The 19040-nt window shown below is 38.1% G+C and overlaps 1 protein-coding gene across 5 annotated transcripts in view; it reads left to right on the top strand.

Moving 5' to 3' along the window:
• The window catches only part of MET (met proto-oncogene (hepatocyte growth factor receptor)), a 115483-nt gene that overhangs the window by 48479 nt on the left and 47964 nt on the right, over positions 1-19040 (top strand). For 4 of the 5 annotated variants that reach the window (XM_021078532.1, XM_021078534.1, XM_021078535.1 and 1 more), the window contains 2 exon segments: positions 7855-8046; positions 18540-18671. In XM_021078532.1, the coding sequence (XP_020934191.1) occupies positions 7855-8046; positions 18540-18671 (324 nt within the window). 5 annotated transcript variants of the gene reach the window in all.

Below are 19040 nucleotides of genomic sequence, written 5' to 3'. Positions count from 1 at the left end.
TTCCATTTTATAAATAAGGAACTGAGGCTTGGAGATCTAAGTATCCCAAGTTCACACAAACAGTAGGGCAGGGTCATCCCTAAACCCATGTTCTTCTCCACTAGGCTTGTGTGATTACCACTGCACATGATTAACAAGGGGACTTGAGGAAGGAGTTTATGGAATCAAGCAAATAAGATGGTAGGAGGCTAAGTACAAGATTTCCTTTAATTCAATAGAAAAACTTATAAGAATTGATAGGTGGACATAAACAATAAAGGAAAAAGAAGAGTCAAAGATGGCTAAGACCTCAGATTTAGGGAAAGAGTGGATATTAATGCTGTATAGAAATAGGAAGCTAGAAAAGAGTCAGTTTGGAGAAAAAAGTGATGAATTTCAGTGTCATCAATGGCACATTCAAACTTGGCCTAAAGTCAGTTGCAGAGACTAGTCTGGCCTCAGAAGAGAGAATGCGGCTGGGTGTCTGAAGTTAGGTCATCACCACGAGGCAGATCCATCACCTCGTGAATCACCAGTGTTGAGCCAGCAGCTCACTGGCCATATGCCTGGTTATACTGTGTTCATGACTGTCTCAGGCACTACATACAGCCCAGGAAGGGGCCTTTTCTTCCTTCCTAGAGATGATCAACCCTTCTCTAACTGCTCCCCCATTTTGCTCCCCTGCTAAAACTCCATCCGAGGTCTCAGGTTGTTGAAGCCATGAGGCAAGATAACTTCATCAGGGGAAGTTTGTGGCAGCAGAAATACTGAGGACACATCTTTTAAACCACTCTTTTTAACTGAGCCCAACATTAGGCATCCTCTTTATAGCACACAATGTAGCATATTCTTAAGAGTTCAACCGCATAACCCTAATAGTCTGGCCGTGCATTAAAGACCCCAAAGGGAAGGGGCTGCTGTACCAGAGATTGACTTTTCTGCATTTTACAGAGAATCCAGGCTTCAGTGTTGACATATTAGTATGAACTGAGAGAAGTCATCTGAAAGAAACATAAGCAGACACCAAAGTTCACAGCTCTGTACCTCTGCCTGTGGTGAGCTCTATACCACCCACCTTCCAGTCCCTCATAATAAAGGGAAGAGAGCACACAAAGGAAATTTTAGGAAATAAATGATGTAGAATTCCTGAAATTAAAGCAGTTGTGTTTTTAGCCAACTGTATGAAAAGCCCCAGGCAAGGAGAGACTTTCCTTTGGAAATATGTATGGACATTATTGCATGTCCATAGAATCTGTACAAGGTGTAATTATGAATAAAGTTAATATTAAGTTGCTTCTGAGTCATGGGCAAGGAGGGAAGAGAACTTGTATAAGTGAACTGGCAAAGGTCTTACAAAGATAGTACATTTTTAAAAATCTATCTCTAAGACTGATTTAAATTATCTATAGATGAGCTAAATTTGGCCTAAAGACCAATTAGAAGAATCACTATTTCAAATATATCACATCCTTAATTATACTGAATTAAATGTAATTGCATATTCACTGCATGCATCATAATGTTAATTAGGGGAAACATTTTGAATCAAATACATTAAGGTATAAGCACTTTAGTTTTCTTTTTATGAAAAAAAAAAAAAGCAGTATATGTCTGAGTCAGGTTAAAAAAACCTGGCAAGTACTCATGTAAAGGTAAAGAAAGACTAAAGAATTGTTTCAAGGCTTATGAAGTGTGGAGTAATTCCTATTATTTAACCCTATAACAGTATAAACCTTTAACAGGTTTTAAAAAACACCGAAACAGAATGTTTACCAATGGTTCTCAGAGTTGATGTCACACAATTATTTTAGAAGAGAATAAATCTTGAAATGTTAAATGCTTTTTTCAAAACTTCTTACTGAAGAGGCATATGTGTCCAGAATTTATTCATGTTTTAGAGTAGCCTTTGGTGGTTGGGGGAGATTACTCATAGCATCTTAAACATCGTGAGCAATCATTTGTTCTGACAGTGGCCTGGTGGCAGTTGTGTGATTCCAAGCCCAAAGGAAGCTTTGAAATCCACCCATAGACGTAGGCATGGTAGAGCTGGAAGAGAACTTGGAAATCAGTTTTGTCAACTTCTCCCTTTATAGTCAAGGAACAAATAGCCTAGTTCATGGGTAAAGACCTAGGGCCAGATAACCTAGGTGTAGTTCTGGCCCTGCCACTGTTGGTCATCTAACTTTTCAGTGCCTTAGTTTCTTCGGTGGATCGTTATGAGGATTCAGTGAAGTAATATTTAGAAAGTGTTCATAACAGTGTCTGACACATTGTACACACTATAAACAAAAGTTTGTTAAATGAGTGAAGTAAAATTCAGACCCAGAGAGATCAAGTGATTTGCCTAAATTCATGAGACTCATCAGATCCTTGCTGGGGTAGAACCAGTCCTGCGCTGTAGGCATGCTCATTTTTCTTTCCTCCCAGGTCCTTAGATTATCCCTAGAGTGTGGATTACCCTCAGAAATACTGTAGGAGCTTACAAATAAGTAGTGTGGTGCAGTATAAGGAACCCAGGATTTGAAATCAACAACTTGATTCTTACTGACAGCCCTTGAAATCTCAATTTCTTCATCTATAGAAATAGGATAATCATAACAAAACCAACTCACATCTGATCCTTGCTGACAGGATCAGATGAGATAATGGACTTTGAAAACTGTACTCCACCATAAAGATCTTAGTGAACATCATTATCGTGAGCTCCTGTGAGCTGAGAAAAGCCAGGTTTCTCAAACCTGCTTAGGACATCAAGAAGTTGGGGTTGGGAGAGTGCTTAATAGACTCTCTCCACTTTCTCACTTTCCATTTATTCATTGTTTTCTTTTAAATTTTATAATGATATATTCATATATATAAAAGAATAGTGTACTATATATATGTATGTATTGTGTGTGTATGGGGAAAAAAATACTAATTTTCTACCACAGACTTTAGAAGAGAGCCAGGCAGATAAAATGAGAGACATGAAAGCCAGTGAGGAACTCCTAGCCTGTGGCAGAGGTACAGGGGTGGCTGGAGGGCTGCAAAGGAGAGATACTGCAGAAAGAGTTTAGTCAGACTAAGCAACTGCTGGATGTGAGAGATTCTAGAGAAAGAGGAGTTGGTGATGATTGAAAGTCAAGGTTACCAGAATAGAAAAACTATAATGTTTGTTAACCAAAATAGGTGACAAAGAGGTAGATTTGAGAGTCACACTGATTAGGACAGCCCAAAATGCTAGTAGTTATCTCTATGCCATGGTCCAGAAAATAATGATTAATTCCAACCTTTCTCTCAGGAAAGGAATCAAAGGTAAATCTACATTTCCTACTTGGAAGAGTTGTGGGTTCACATGTTAAATGATAACTTTTGTTAAGTGATTCCAACTCTCTGAGAGTTACAACTTCCCTGACTTTCAGTTTCTTACACACAAAATGAGAGGCTGGAGTAAGATGGTCTCTAAGGCCCTTTCCATTTCTGTAATTGTGCAATTCTTGGAACTTTGCCCAGAGTAGTAAGCAGTAGCAAAAGCAATTCATGAGCCTGAGAATCAGAGAGAATTAAATTTGAATGCCTGTTCCAGTATGAACTTGTGGCTGCCACTCTTGGCTGCCCTGGGTCTCCTTCTCCTGAAACTCAGTGTGGTGAAACCTCACAGGGCTTGTACATGAAAATGCCCAACTCAGTGCCTAGAGAATGTAGGTACAGGGTAAAGATTTCCTCCCTCCTTTCCTTCCTCCTTCTTCCTCCTTTTGTTAATAAAGGGAAAGCATTAGTCTGTCTCCTTAAATGGTACTGGGGTGAAACTTTCTCTGTAGACTCTTCTACAGTGCCCCCCCAAAACAGGTGTTGTACTAGAGAACAGCTTTCAACCACCTATGTTCAGTTTTACCCCAAAGCACAAGACTTCCTGGCTTTAAGAGAAGCATGAGTGGGTGCTTCTGTTGTGGCTCAGCAAAAATGAATTTCACTAGCATCCATGAGGATGCAGGTTCAATCCCTGGCCTCGATCAGTTAAGGATCCAGTGTTGCTGTGAGCCGTGGTATAGATCGCAGATGCAGTTCAGATCCCACGTTGCTGTGGCCATGGTGTAGCCCTGCAGCTATAGATCTGATGTGATCCCTAGCCTGGGAACCTCCATATGCCAAAGGGTTGGCCCGAAAAAGCAAAAAAAAAAAAAAAAAAAAAAAAGAGAGAGAGAGAGAGAGAAACATGAGTGGCAAGGAGACTCCTGGCAGGGGTCTACAGTTGTTCTCCAGCTGGATCCAATCCCACCCCAAATGTCACACCCAGGAACTGTGTGTAAAGTGGTGAGAATAAGTCACTCTATCTTCCCTGCACAAATGAGCAACAAATACTTTCACTCATTATGTGTAAGGGACACAGTGAATCAGATGGTTGTTTCATTGTATTTACACAGTGCTTTATCTTTGCAATGCTGAGAGCTTAAATCAAGGCTTCCTAAAATAGTTAAATTCTACTATTCAAGCTTAAAGACAACATGCGGCTCTGTAAGCCAGTTCCTACCACCCTGACCCCAGGTGTCAAATTTATCAGGATTCTCAGAGGGAAGAGACAAGGAGTAGTCCCCTCTCCTGAAGTGAACACTGACTGGAATGTTACTTTATCCTAGAAACTAGTGCCTCTACCCCTCTCCTGGTGATCTCAGCTGTGGAGAAAAGGAAAAAGTTTGGGTCCCTGTCTTATGAAATTTGAATGTCAGTTGAACCTGACAAGATGTTTGATTTGGGGCTCCGAATTGCACAATTGTTCAAGATCAAGGAGTTCCGTAGATCCTATTTCAACATTGTTCAGTGTTTCTAAACTTTGGAATTTATTTAGGAGGGAAATAGAGACTTAACTAAATCCTGTCAGTCCTTAAGGAAGTACCATTTAGAGACCTTACTATTTCCTCAAAGAGAAGCCTTGAAGTATGCAGTATTTACATAACTGATGCAGAGTTCTACATTTATTAAGCCTTGCAGGTGAGAAAACAGACACATAGAAGCTAAAGGTCTAGTCCTGTTGCTCTTTCTCCATTTAGAAAAGATCAGCAAGTTCCTGCAGGTTTCCATGCACTCTGAAATGCATCTCACCTCCATTCTCCAGCTCCTCCATTCAGCAAGGCAGACCACAAAGCAAGCTGGGTAGGCAGATGGGCTTTATCCCTGGGTTATTTTGCAAATGCATTGATATTTCAGCAGTCTGTGGTTAAATACCTACTGTGTGCTAGGCATGATACACAGTGGGGATAAAAGATGAATGAGACAATTTCTGGCCTCTTCTTGATAGTAGGCTGCTACTAGTTTATAGCTTACCTGTCTTCTCCGTATGTGGCAAACTGTTTTATATCCTGATGAATTCATCATATCTCCACCAGCACTGAACCCCAGGTCAAATCTCAGGCTTTAAAGTTCCCAGAAAGCCACCTAGATATAGAAAAAAAGGGAGTTTCTGTTGTAGCTCAGCGGTAATGAATCTGACTAGTATCCATGAGGACTCACGTTCGATCTCTGGCCTTGCTCAGTGGATTAAGGGTCCGGTGTTGCTGTAAGCTGTGGTGTAGGTCACAGACATAGCTCAGATCCTGCGTTGCTGTGGCTGTGGTGTGGGCCAGCAGCTACAGCTAGCCTGGGAACTTCCATATGCTGCAGGTGCAGACCTAAAAAGACCGGGAAAAAAAAAAAAAAAAAGGTAAAAATAAGCAAGAAACAAAATCACAGCAGCTGACTCTGAAGAGCAGCCACCACTATAATGGAACACTTGAGAAGGCCTTTGATTTAAAACTGGCCTTTTCTCATTTAAGAAGCTTCCCTAGTTCTGTCTCTCTCTGTGAAATGGATGATTGATCACCAATGGAAATTTAATTACCAGTTAATTGGTTACTATTGAATTGATGGTACATCTCAGTTATCTACTACTCCTCAAAGCAATCTATAGCACTTTAGCAAAGAAAAGCTTCTAATTAAATAGTGAAATAGCACTCATTAATATATCAAAAAATGTCTGGAACTAGAACATATATTATGTCAGTGGGTTTAGCATCTCAGAGACTATCTGTTAGCTAACATCTCACCATTTAAAATGAAGAAGTAATTGTTGCTATATAAAACAGCTTTTTAAGTAACATTTAACCATAAAAGTTAATAGATATAAGAACTTTGCATTCTATCTGACAGAAGTTTGACATTAAGGAGTAAAGTTATTTTACATAAGGATAACAATTTTTTTATTTCAGTTTGTTCTTAAATACTAAGTTGGTTTGAAATATACGCTAATGACTTTCTGACTATTACAAATATAGGAGGACAATAATAGAAAATCTCAAATCTTCAAGTCATTTTCCTGGATTTTTAACTACACACAAAGATGTGTAAAAATGAGCTTCTGTCTTTTTCTTCCAAGTTAGACTTGTTTTCCTTATACATCTTCTTGCCCCTACCCCCATTATCTGCCCCAAACTTTCCAATTTGCAATTATCTTGTGAGGAGCTGCTCACTCCATTTGTCCCTCATAAACTCTTAAACTACCCCCATTCCAAAAAAAAAAAAAAAGAGCTTTAATAATATTGGTTCATATCTTCACATTCATTCTGTATCTACCCATAATTAATTTACAAAGTGATTTGGTTTCCACTTAGGTCATGTTGAGCCTGAGGTCTTTGAGAGATCTGAGTACAGATTTCATAGGCCATTTGATAAATGCACAGTCAGCTCAGAGAAGCAAAGTAGCCTGGAGGTACAAATGTGTGTGTCAACTAAATAGTAATAGACATCACAGAAAAAAACTGAGATGTATTTGGGAGAGAGGATAAAGAGTGAGCAGAAGAACAGCCCTAGGATGGAACCTTGAGAACCCTAATATTGATGGGCAAGCATGGATGGTCCTTCAAAGGCGACAGAAGTTACAGTCTGAGAAGCAGTAGAAGGAGAACCAGGAGACTGAAATGCCAAGATGAAGGGAGGAATCCACAGTGCTTAATTGTCATGTATTAGTGAACAATATTTTTTAAATCTTTTCATTTGAAGTTAAAGCTAAAAGATAAATACTTCATTGGGTGGTAATTGTCTTTTTGTAACCTGGTTATTAAGGCATTTGATGTACAACACTTACATTTTTTAAGCTCTTCACCATAATGAGGACAAATACTCTGTGTTCTCTGTGTACTGGGTTCTATTGTAAGAGATTTCTATAAGTTAGCTTATTTAATCTTTACAATAGCTCTGTAAGGCAGGTACATTTCTGTAATTCTCTCAACTTTACAAATAGGGGAACTAAACAGCGATAACATGAATTTCACAAACACAGAGAGATTAGAGAAATTACATAAAACAAATAACCATTAGGGCCCAGGATTTGATCCAGGCACCTGGGTCTGGGGTCCATGCACTGCTGCCTTCTCATGGGCTATCTGTCAAGCATTACTCCCTGCCACCCCAGGGCACACAAATGCACAATGACACAAATTTTAAAATATAATGTCCCAGTGTGAGTCTAACATTTATGATTATTCTAGCTGCAATTCATTTCATTGGGCTTGCCTGCTAGAAGCATTACTTTTATATCCAGGGCTGAGACATTCATAGTTTTGTTTTTCTTTTACTGACACCAGCTAAGTTCCATTTTTATGTACGTACATATCAAACCACGGTACAAACTGTAATGGTAAGATTTGCCCCTGGAGTTAGAGTCCACATGTACACAACAGCACCTATCAATACTGGAGCCATTTAGGTCACTAGAATTGTTTCTGCCTCTCTGGGGCTATTTGTCTATTTGCATGATTCTCCTTGCTATCCCCTTCCAAGCTCTGAAAAGACACACCAAAAAGTTTCTTAACATCTTGCTCATATCTGGATTCACATTAATTCTATGATCATATTTTATTCCAGACACTTTTGAGAAATTCATCAGGCTGTGAAGTGCGCAGTGATGAATATCGAACAGAGTTTACCACAGCTTTGCAGCGAATTGACTTATTCATGGGCCAGTTCAACCAAGTCCTCTTAACATCCATATCCACCTTCATTAAAGGAGACCTCACCATCGCTAACCTCGGGACGTCAGAGGGTCGATTCATGCAGGTACATACTTTCTGAGAATGGCTGGGTCTGCTTTGTCCAGTGTTACACAGTTAATTTGCTTGTTTTTGCAGTGAGGGGTTTGCAAATACTGTCAAGTGAAAATCACAGTAGAAGCTAGACACACAGACTGAAAGCAAAACGATGAAGTCTGATCCACTTTTTATGAAGTGCATGGCCTATTTTTGTTAAATTCTCAAAGCATTCAGTTTAAATGTGGTTGCTTTAGTTTTCTTGCCTGGAATGGTTTGGTGGTGGGTTTTTTTTTTTTTTTTTTTTTTTTTGGTCTTTTTTTTTTTTTCCTATTCATGATTTCTATCACATGATTGGAAAAATAAAATGAAACAATTAAAGCACTTCCAGGCGATGTTTTCCTATTTCAAGGGAAGCCACAGATCAAAGGAAAGCTATTGTGTGAACTGTGCGTCTCCATGAGAAGAAACATTCACATCATTGAGAAATATTGGCAGGAGTTAGGAAGGGACGTTATCATCAAAATCCCATTGTAACTCCAGCTCTCCTGATTCTGCAAAATGATGGGGTCAGACACAAAGAAGTGCAAACACTGGGGGGGAAAAGATCTGGATTTTGTTAAGAAATGCTTTTAATGGATAGCAACAGTATTTCCATACAATGAAAGTTCACATTTCAAATTTGCAGTTAAAGTGCTTCCTAGATACAGGAACCCTGGCACTTTGCAGAAATTAAAATCCTCTTGTATTGAGTCTGTTTTACTGCTTTAATAGTTATTGGTAGTGCTTTCAAAATGAGTTCATTAATAGATTCTTGGTTAATGCATAATGACAGTGGTAGCTATGGAAATGTTGACTTTCTACAAAGACTAGAAATTTCTTTTAAAGAGAATGTTTATTTCTTAATCATCTAACATAATTAACATCCTTGTCAGACAATGACTTCTAGTAAACATTAGGATGATGATGCTTTCCTATGACTTCTTCATCGCACATTCTCTACCTGTATTCTTTAACAAAACATATTTTTTAAAATAACTGCTGTCTTTATAGGAGTCAGATGCTGATCATTGCAATATTTTTTTTTGTACTAGTGGACCTGGTAGAATTTTTTTCAAAGTCATAAAACATGCAAATAAAGCATTCTCACCTCAAAATGAATCACATAGATCCTGTCGTCTAGATGGTCCCACACTTAGTTTCCCCTCCTCCCACTGCTTCACACTTAACTACTCTTTTTCTCCCCTTTCCCTCTCTACCAGCCCAGTGTTGTTATTTACACACTTCAGACCATTTAATTCTGTCCTCAACTTCTCGGAATGTGCAGGAGAGATGCCCTGCACACAAGCAGGCTAACATATTTGAAATACAGTCATATCTATTATCCTTGTAAAACATGTCATATAATGTGGTGTTTACATTTGTTTTTAGTTTACATTGGTATTATTCTATAGAATTCAAAAAAAATATGAAGTTGAGAGAAGTGAGCATCTATTGCATTCATACTCTGTTCACTGTATTGCTTTGCTTCCCTTTATCTTTTTTCTGCTTTTCTTTTTTTCTTAATTGTCTATTACTTTGCCAATCCAGTTTCATATTAATAAGCTTTTTATAGTCACTTTAGTTCTGACACTTTTTTAAATCGTAAGGTTTCTGGACTATTTCCAGATTTTAAAGTTCTAATAAAATTTCATTTTTAGATAAATTGCTTTAATAACTGAGTAAATTCTGCTGTGTGACAGATTGCACAACCCAAATGATATGTTAACAATATACATCAGTTTCATTATAATAGAAATGCTGTAGTAAATGTTTTATTCCTGTCTCCTAGCATTTTCAAAACATATACCTGTGCATCCATAACACCAAAGATGAAAATAAATATATAAGTAGATATTTATTTTATGAAAAGCACTGATATCCCTAAATTTTTTTAAAACCAAGTGGCTCATAATTCATCAACTATATATCAGGAACGTAATAATTTTGCTTTACTAGGCAGATAAGTCAAAGGAAACAGTGACACAGAACCTGACTCTGAGGAGCTAAAATTTGCATATGGGAGACAAAAACATGTACCTGATACCAAGAGTTGAGGAGACAAAGACATAAAAGACAAAGAGCTACTGAGAACCATGGAGGGAGAATCTATTTCTCTGACACTTGCCCAAGAGAATTCCATTCAGTACAATTTTATGTAAATAAACCCAAACCATTTGAAGGATCAAAGAATGAACATCACTGAAATCCAGTTTGTTTATAGCAAATAATGCTGGAGGCAGACTTAGGAGTGCAGCAGAAACTTGGGGACCATCCAGCTTAATCTATCTGAGCAGTAACCTACCAAGTTTTGTAAATGTTTTGACTGCACTGAAGTGCTAAATCTGTGGCCAAGCCTAAGTTTCCACAACCCAGGTTTTAATAATGCTGTGAAGTTTCTGTTACAAAATAGAATGGACATAATTTTTTTTTTCCCAAAGACAGCTGCCATACTTGAAAAGGAACAGAAAAATGATTTTACTTCCTTCCTACCCTGAAGCCTAAAGGCAAAATTACTTTGCAAATGTTTTCTCCCAAGAGTTTGCAGCTGTTTCTGCCTCTCCTATTGTGCTTATATTCAGCTCTGGCTGGGAATACAAGCTTCAGCCCCAGCTGTTGGGTGCAAAGTGAATCAGGTATTTCACAGTGGTTATTTGATTAGAAAGAATTATATTGTTTAGCTAACAATATTATATGTATGGAAGAGAAGACATTTTTGACATGTTTCTAACATTTAAACGTGTAACATCCCATACGGGTGCAGCTCTGAGTAAATACACTGATGGGTACATGTATTCAAGTCTATCTGTAGAGCCATGTCAATAAAGACATAGATTCGAAAAACAGTTTTTATTTATGTGATCACTCTCTTGGGGTGCTTTGAAGTAAAATAATATGGTAAACAGTGTTTGAAATAGTATAAATAAATAGTAAGAATGCTTCTTCTTACAAAATTTGGAGGGGGAGGGGATGTAGAGGAGAGTAAGGCTGGGGAACATGGACTCAGTGTGCAGGACTACTTGGGAGGGGGAAGCAGGATACTCATGAAGATCACAGGACTAATCACAGGGATTGCCTACATCTCCCCTCTGAGCTCCTCGTCTAATCTACATCCAAAAACAATACTTGCTTGATTTTTTTTTTACAGCACTTATATAAGGCCTTTAATCTCTAGATGCAAGGCATTGCTATTAAAATATTTGTGCATGACTGTCAGGCCAGGGAGAGTGAGTAGGTGGGGGTGGAATGGGGGTTGGGAGGCACTTTCAAGATTTGTCTTAAACTCAGCTCTACAGTCATGGAGCAGCTACCTTGTCTATTTACACTGGCCATTGCCTGAGTGCTATCACAGATATCATTAACTTCTTTGGCATCATCCTTGCTCTTCTCCCATCCCTCTCCTAATTCCCTGGTGCTTTTACCACCCATAACCCCTTTTCTCTTGTGCCTCTTAACTGGACCAGTTGTTCTTAAGCAAGAAACTTCAAGAGGAAGGGATCTCCTGAAAAGATATCCTTAGATGATCATTACTTTGACCACTACTTCCATTAGTAATCAGTGAACTTGAGAATAATTACTCACTTCCAGTAAGAAGAATCAGTCCATCTACTGACCTCCTGTCTCCAAATTTCTTCAGTTCCTGTGCCACCATCATGGTATGCCAACTCTTTGTGTTGGAAGCCTGCAGCATACATTATATTTGGAATTACTGCTGTTTTGGAGAATGTAGACACGATCATCAATTCATCAGTGTCGGAGGAAACAGCCAGATGAAGCTTGAACTTGAATATTTCTCTTCGGGGATTACTAGTTTATCTGTCTCTTTTATAAAATATTCAGATAAAAATACCATCTGCCTTTTTTTAAAGGTGTATATCAAGTTAGTTATATTCCCTAAAGAATGGTAGCTTTGGTATATTTCTTTAGAAGAAAATATACATCATGGGTTCTGAAATTGCTTTCATGTGAAAAAGAATGAATTGTAAATAATAATTTCAGAGTTACGCCAATAACAAAAAAATTAAGCCCAGTTCATATATAGTCTCCTATAATAAATTAATGCATGTTCTTGAAATACGTATTTCTTATAAACGGTTTTAGGCATAGAAATCTAAAACATCATAAGTATTTGAAACCATGAGAAGATGCTAAGTTTTTGTTTTATTTTTTGGTGGCAGGGATAACTGGAATTTCATGTTTGGGTGCTTATTTGAAAAAATGGAGAGACATTTTAAAACGTGAAATATATTTATCAATAGTTTTTTCAAAATTCAGGCAGATACACTGTATCAAATATACTACAGTCATTATATTTGGAATATTGACTTAAAAGTATAAGATTTTTAAAATTTTTACAAATTTGCTAGGTTATTTTGTTTTTAGATACTTGAAATTTTTTGCAAAGGTCTCTTTGAAATTTTTTACAAAGGTCTTGTTATTGACTCATCTCAACTCACCTTGACTCATTTCAAAAAGTTGAAACTCTCATACACAACAGTATTGGAATAGTAAAGAAAATTGTTTCACTTTTTGTACATTCCTGGCCTTTGTAGTGTCAAGCTAATATAGAAGGATTATTTCAAAAAGTTGAAACTCTCATACACAACAGTATTGGAATAGTAAAGAAAATTGTTTCACTTTTTGTACATTCCTGGCCTTTGTAGTGTCAAGCTAATATAGAAGGACTTATGCCCATTTACCAGAAAGAGTGAAAGAACAGAGTAAAGTTTCATTTAATTCAATTTTTGCCACCTGGTACTTTGTCTCACTACTTCTAATTTTGAATTGTCAGCACCAATATTCCTATTATGTTTCATTTTTTTTCTATCCCAGAAAACTATTTATATTCTTGGTTGAAACAAAACTCTTCATATGTGATTTCTTTCTAAACAAATACCAATTTCTCTCACATATTTAAGATATAAACCTATGGCTGGTGTTTTATTCTGTTTGGGCCACTAACAAATTACCATAGTCTAGGTGGCTTAAAAAAAAAAGAAAAAATTTTGGAGTTCCTATTGTGGCTCTGCAGGTTAAGAATCCAACTAGTATCCATGAGGACACAGGTTCAATCAGTGCATTAAAGACCCAGTGTTGCCTCAAGCTGCAACATAGGCCACAGATGCAGTTCAGATCCAGTATTGTTGTGGCTGTGGTGTAGGCCAGCAGCTCAGCTTCCATCCCTAGCCTGGGAACTTCCCTATGCTGCAGGTACAGCCCTAAAAAGAAAAAATATATATATTTCTCACAGTTCTGGAAGCTGGGAAGTCCAAGATCAAGGTGCCAGCAGATCTGGTGTCTGGTAAAGGCCTGCCTCCTGGTCCATAGGTTGCCATCATCTTGCTGTGTCCTCACATAGTAGAAAGAGGGCAAGTTCTCTGAGATCCCATTTATGGGGCACTAATCTCATTCATGAGAGCTTCACCCTCCTGATCTAATCAGCTCCCAAAGACCTCATTTCCTGAAACCATCACACTGGGGATTAGTCACATTGGGAATTAGGATTTTAACATATGAATTTTGCAGGGACACAAACTGTCTATTGCACCAAGCAATAAGCAAGAGGCATCAAAAGTCGTACCCTGAAAATGCAAATTAAATTCTTGAAGATTGTCTAAATATCTGAAACATTAAAAAAAAATCCCTCCATCAAGGCTTAAGTTGCTTCTTATTTCAGTTTATTGCTATATCTAAACAAGAAATATGCCTTTCGGGCCTGCTATAGTGTATCTGTATGTATCAGGAACTACCGAGAAAGCAGACTCACTCCCTGGACCTGTAAGGTCACATCCAGTTATAAGCCAGTTTATTTAGTCATGATGTTGTCACCTTTATTCACATTTTCTTCTCTCAATTCCTGTTTTTTCTCAAGGAATCTCAAACTCTAATAATTTGCCTCATCTTTCATTTAAAATAAAGTTTTCCTTATTCCTTAAAATAAATTTCTATTTTTCTTAACTTTTAAATTAGAAATCAATCTAGACGATATCAAAGGTTCCATTCTATTTGCCTAGAAACAGAATGCATATTTTTTATAAAAGGAAAATTCACTTTAATCTTCAAAGTAAAGTAACACCTGGAGAAGGCGCTGTATCTCCCATTCTGATTCTCCTAGTGAGAATCCATTGTTGTTCCTTCTATATCTCCCCCACCTCCAGCCTCTCTAGATCCCTATTTTACAAAAGTCTAGTCTGACCATGACATATGTTCATCAGGGCACTGGTTGGGAGGCTGAGCAGGTGATGCCCAAGTATCAGTCTCAGGCAGGAGGAATGGATGGAAGGCTGTGAACTTCCAGAAGTAAACTTGTCTTTTACTTCAGTTAAGGAAACTTTTGGCAGAGAACCAAACCAAAGCCACAATGAAGTACTACTTCACACCTACTAGGATAGCTATAATCACGAAAATGGGAAATAACAAATGTCAGTAAGGATGCAGAGAAATAGGAACCCTCATACATTGCTAACTGGAATTAGAATTGTGCACCCTTATAGAAAATGGTCTGGCAGCTCCTCAAAAAGTTAAACAGAGTTACCATAAGACATAACAATTCCACTCTTAGGTATATACCGAAGAAAAGTGGAAATATATGTTCTCACCAAAAGTTATACTTAGATGTTCATAGCGGTATTATCCACAATAGCGAAAAAGTAGAAACCACTCAAACGTTTATCCACTGATAAATTGATAAATAAAATATAGTATAGTGATACAAAAGAATATTATTTGACGATAAAAACGAATGAAGTACTGATACACTTTCTAACATGGATGAATCTTAAAAACATGCTAAGCGAAAGAAGCCAGTCACAAAAACCCCATATTTCAGGATTCCATTTATAGGAAATGTCCGTAATAGAAAAATCTGTAAAGATAGAAAGTAGATTAATGGTTGCCAGGAAGTAGAAGGTATGAGGGTCTGGAGTGGATGATGGCAAAGGGGTGTGAGGTTTCTGTTTGAAGTGATAAAAATATTTCAAAATTAGTTGTAATGGTTGCACAAATCTGTGAGTATACATAAAAAACCACTGGATTGTCTAATTTTTAAAAATGGGGAGAAAACCACATGCTATGTGAGAAATAAAATCTCGTATTTAATTATATTCATCCTTCATAAAGTTAAATTCTAAAACAGTTTAATCAAAAATAAAATTCTATACGTGAGGTGAAGAGGTCTGGCCATGATGTATTTGTAGATATATTACACAAAATTACTTTGTTCAGGGCATGAATTCAGGGCCCTAGTTACAAGGTTTTATTTTATTTGTGCATGTATTTCTTGCCCATGTCCTCTCCCAGATAATTTGAGATTATAGCCACAACAATTGAGTGAATTCAGATTCCTCCCTACTTCCTCACCCTAAAACATATTAGTCTTACAATTTCAGAAACATTAAAGAAAAGATTTTGAGATCTAAATACTAAGGATTAGAGGTCAACACAGTAGAAACTCAGTTCTGTTCCTTACTGATTGTCCTAAGGCTGCCAGGTGATTTATCATAAGAAATAAATTTAAATGCTGGATTCTGTTGTCCTTAGAAATATCTCCGTAACAACAAAAAGGAACTTGCAAACATTGACTCAGGGGTATTTTGAGAGTGAAAGTGTTTACCCAATTATTTAGAATTCTTGCAATAAGAGAAAGTGAGGAATTAATGATAGAAAGGCATTCTTGGCATTTTATAGCAAATAGGTATCCCTCCAGAGAAAGGGCTAACGGTCAGCTAAAAAGATATTTGCATCTTTGATACAACTTCTTAAAACTCCAAGAAGTCATCTCACTTTTCCACACAGCTTCCCTGTCTTCTCTGCTTCACCTCATTTCCTATACCAAGCGACACTCATCCTAGCGCCTGATCAAAAGTAGAGGCTGCCATCTATACTAATAACATTTCCTCTGTGCCATCAAAAACTCTAGGTGCAGAATCTTTCTCCTTAGGCACACTTAACTTGTGCAGCCAAGATTACTGAAACAAGGAGTGTTTGGCAAGGCAAATATATTGTGAAATTTGTTTTAGTGCTTTGACTCACAAGTGGCTCTTGGGAGCTCTGAGGTGAAGTTTTTTATTGGTATTTGCTCTGGTTCTCCAAGAGTATATCAGTTGAGTGTTTAAGAAGAGGTCAAGCAAACAGATTCTGGCATGAGATAAAGCTCCTTGGAAACCTGCCTCTTGTACTTTCTAGCTAAAATTGTCATATTTTCTTTATAGGAAATAATAATACTGACCCTGTAGGATTATTGTGAGTAAACAAAATATCTGTTTAAAGCACTCAGCACAATGCCCAGCTCAATTACCATCATAAATGGTGTTCTCCAGACAAAAAGTCTTAACAGGGAATGCATCATATCACTCTGTCCACATCCCAGAGATACAAAGAGCTTTATGAAAAAAGAAAGGTTAATCCTTTCTGGGAAATGAATGTTTGGATGGGCTTCAGATATTTGATAAAGTTAAAGATGATGACCTATTAATTAAGAAGGGATTGCTTATTATAGATAAAGGAAAAGATAGTAAAAAGAGCAAAAAGATAGAAGGGAAAAAAGTAGTAGGAGTTGACTATTATGTAGCAATTCTGAATAGAATGGAAGGTACAGAAGAGACAGACAGAAAATGCAAAAATCTGTAGGAATGTTCAAAGGGATGAGTAATCGCCAACGAGGTGAAAAGCACAGGATGAGACAGAGAGCAGACTAACTGATAGTCTGCTTGTAACCAGCACCAAAAGGGAGGTAGAACTGGTCATTGAACTTCCTTTTACTTTCCCTACAAAAGTCACAAGAAACTATTTGGCCCTAAATTTAGGAATAACAGTAGTTTCCATCCTTTCCCATCCTGACTAAATGACCTTTGATCCATCACTTAACTTCTGTGCAAATATAGCCACCCTGCTTAATAGAGTTGTTTTTAAAGTGTTTGGGGTAGAACAAATGTTAGGAAAAAACGTCATGATGTGTAACTTTTATAGCTCTTTGTGGGTTTGGTGGTTCTCTATCAACAATCCCCTCTCTAGGAGCAAATTAGGGACTTTGGGAATCTCCCCAATTTGTGTCAAGCTACTTAACTCCTTTATTGTGCTGAAGGAAAAAACTTACCACTGGTTGCCCAGAACATTTGTATGTTCTATGTTTAATAGAGTACTAAGCAGTTCATTCCCATTTCATGGATAAGAAAGCTGAGATAGGAGTGGTTATTCAATCCTAATCTCACAGATGCCCACGTGATTCAAACCCACAGCAAATAAATACACCTTCACTGAAAAATAAAAGGGTGTTTGGAAGTTAGGCAATTTCACAAAGTCAATTTCAAGCCCAGAGCTATGCTCAGCCTTCTGCACCCCCATGGAAATACAACCTTTTGGCTTATTTGAGAATGAGAGTCCCTCTGAGTGCTCCTAAACTCGCCTATAGTTTGAGCATTCATCTCAGCTAGTAATTGGATTTTATATCTGGACTTCATTATTACTGGGTTCTAGCAACTGGGCAAATGGAAATGATATAGCTGAAAACCATCCCAAATTAGAAATACCTAACAGCAAGAATGACGCCAGTCATTTCCAAGGCATTGTTAAAACCATCAGGCCTTATTATAAAGCCAGGCCAAGAAGCAGAACTTTATTTATCATCAAAATAATAATGTATGATGGGACAGTGGTTTATAAAAAATGACAGCACATAATTTCAAAGTTAGCTGAGGGCCTGTTTTGACCTCCAAAGATCTATAAATATGGCTTAAGAGTAGTAAAGCTGGAACCAGATCCAAGTCTCCAGCCTCCCCACTCAGTACCCTTTCCATTACGTCAAGAGAAGCTGCCCAGTGGAAAGGGTCAGGAGGATGATTAAAAAATAATCCAGCATCCTTGTAGTATAAGTGAGTTTTTCTGTGCTGGGGAGAATTTGGGCTCCTCCGGTTTCCAATACAATAGTGAAGATTTCCCTGACTGTGCTGGCTGATGGACTGGAAGCTCACCTTCCCTAGAAATCATTAAAAAATCTTTGGAGATGGAGTTCCCATCATGGCACAGTGGAAACGAATCTGACTTGGAACCATGAGGTTGTGGGTTCGATCCCTGGTCTTGCTCAGTGGGTTAAGGATCCGGCATTGCTGTGAGCTGTGGTGTAGGTCACAGAGGTGGCGCAGATCTAGCATTGCTATGGCTGTGGTATAGGCTGGCAGCAACAGCTCCGATTGAACCCCTAGCCTGGGAACCTCCATGTGCCGTGGGTGTGGCCCTAAAAAGACAAAAAACAAACAAAAATCATAGGAGGAACTCTGTCCCTGGGGAGGGGTGTCAGATGAATTGCCTTCAAGGCAGGAGATTAGAAGATGTTATATGATTTACAGTGAGATAAACTGCTGGGCCTATGGCTCAAACACCCAGGAACTTGTCTAATCTGTTATTACCATTATCATCCAGGGTTTTTCACTGACAGTATATTTAAACTGAGCATGCTGGACTAAAGGTGTTTTCTGGTTTGTTTCTTAGGTTGTGGTTTCTCGACCAGGATTGTCAACCCCTCACGTGAATTTTCACCTGGATTCCCACCCTGTATCTCCAGAAGTGATCGTGGAGCCACTAAACCAAAATGGCTATACCCTGGTAGTCACTGGGAAGAAGGTAAGCCCTGTTCCCCAGGGAGGTTCCATGAATGTGGTTCCTCCTGAGTGGATATTTACAACCAGCATCACCTGTTCCTTTTTTTTTTTTTTTCCTTTTGGGCCACACACTGGGCATGTGGAAAGCCAAGCCAGGGTCTGAACTCACAACACAGCAGCAACCCAAACTGCAGCAGTGACAAGGCCAGCTCCTTAACCCACTGAGCCACAAGGGAACTCCCCGTGTGGCCCTTTCTAATTTCTCTCTTCATCTGGCTTCACCTCTCTTCTATCAAGTTCTTTCCTGAGTGTTCCAGAGATCTTCTGAAGTCAAGTTAAATTTTTACTCAGGGAAGATTGGACCTATGGGAGGTCCTCTTCATAATGTGAA

The sequence above is a fragment of the Sus scrofa genome, chromosome 18 (assembly GCF_000003025.6).
Source record: "Sus scrofa isolate TJ Tabasco breed Duroc chromosome 18, Sscrofa11.1, whole genome shotgun sequence".
Lineage (NCBI taxonomy): Eukaryota > Metazoa > Chordata > Mammalia > Artiodactyla > Suidae > Sus > Sus scrofa.
Note: the sequence above shows the minus strand (reverse complement) of the source record. Positions and strands in the feature narration are given on the sequence as shown.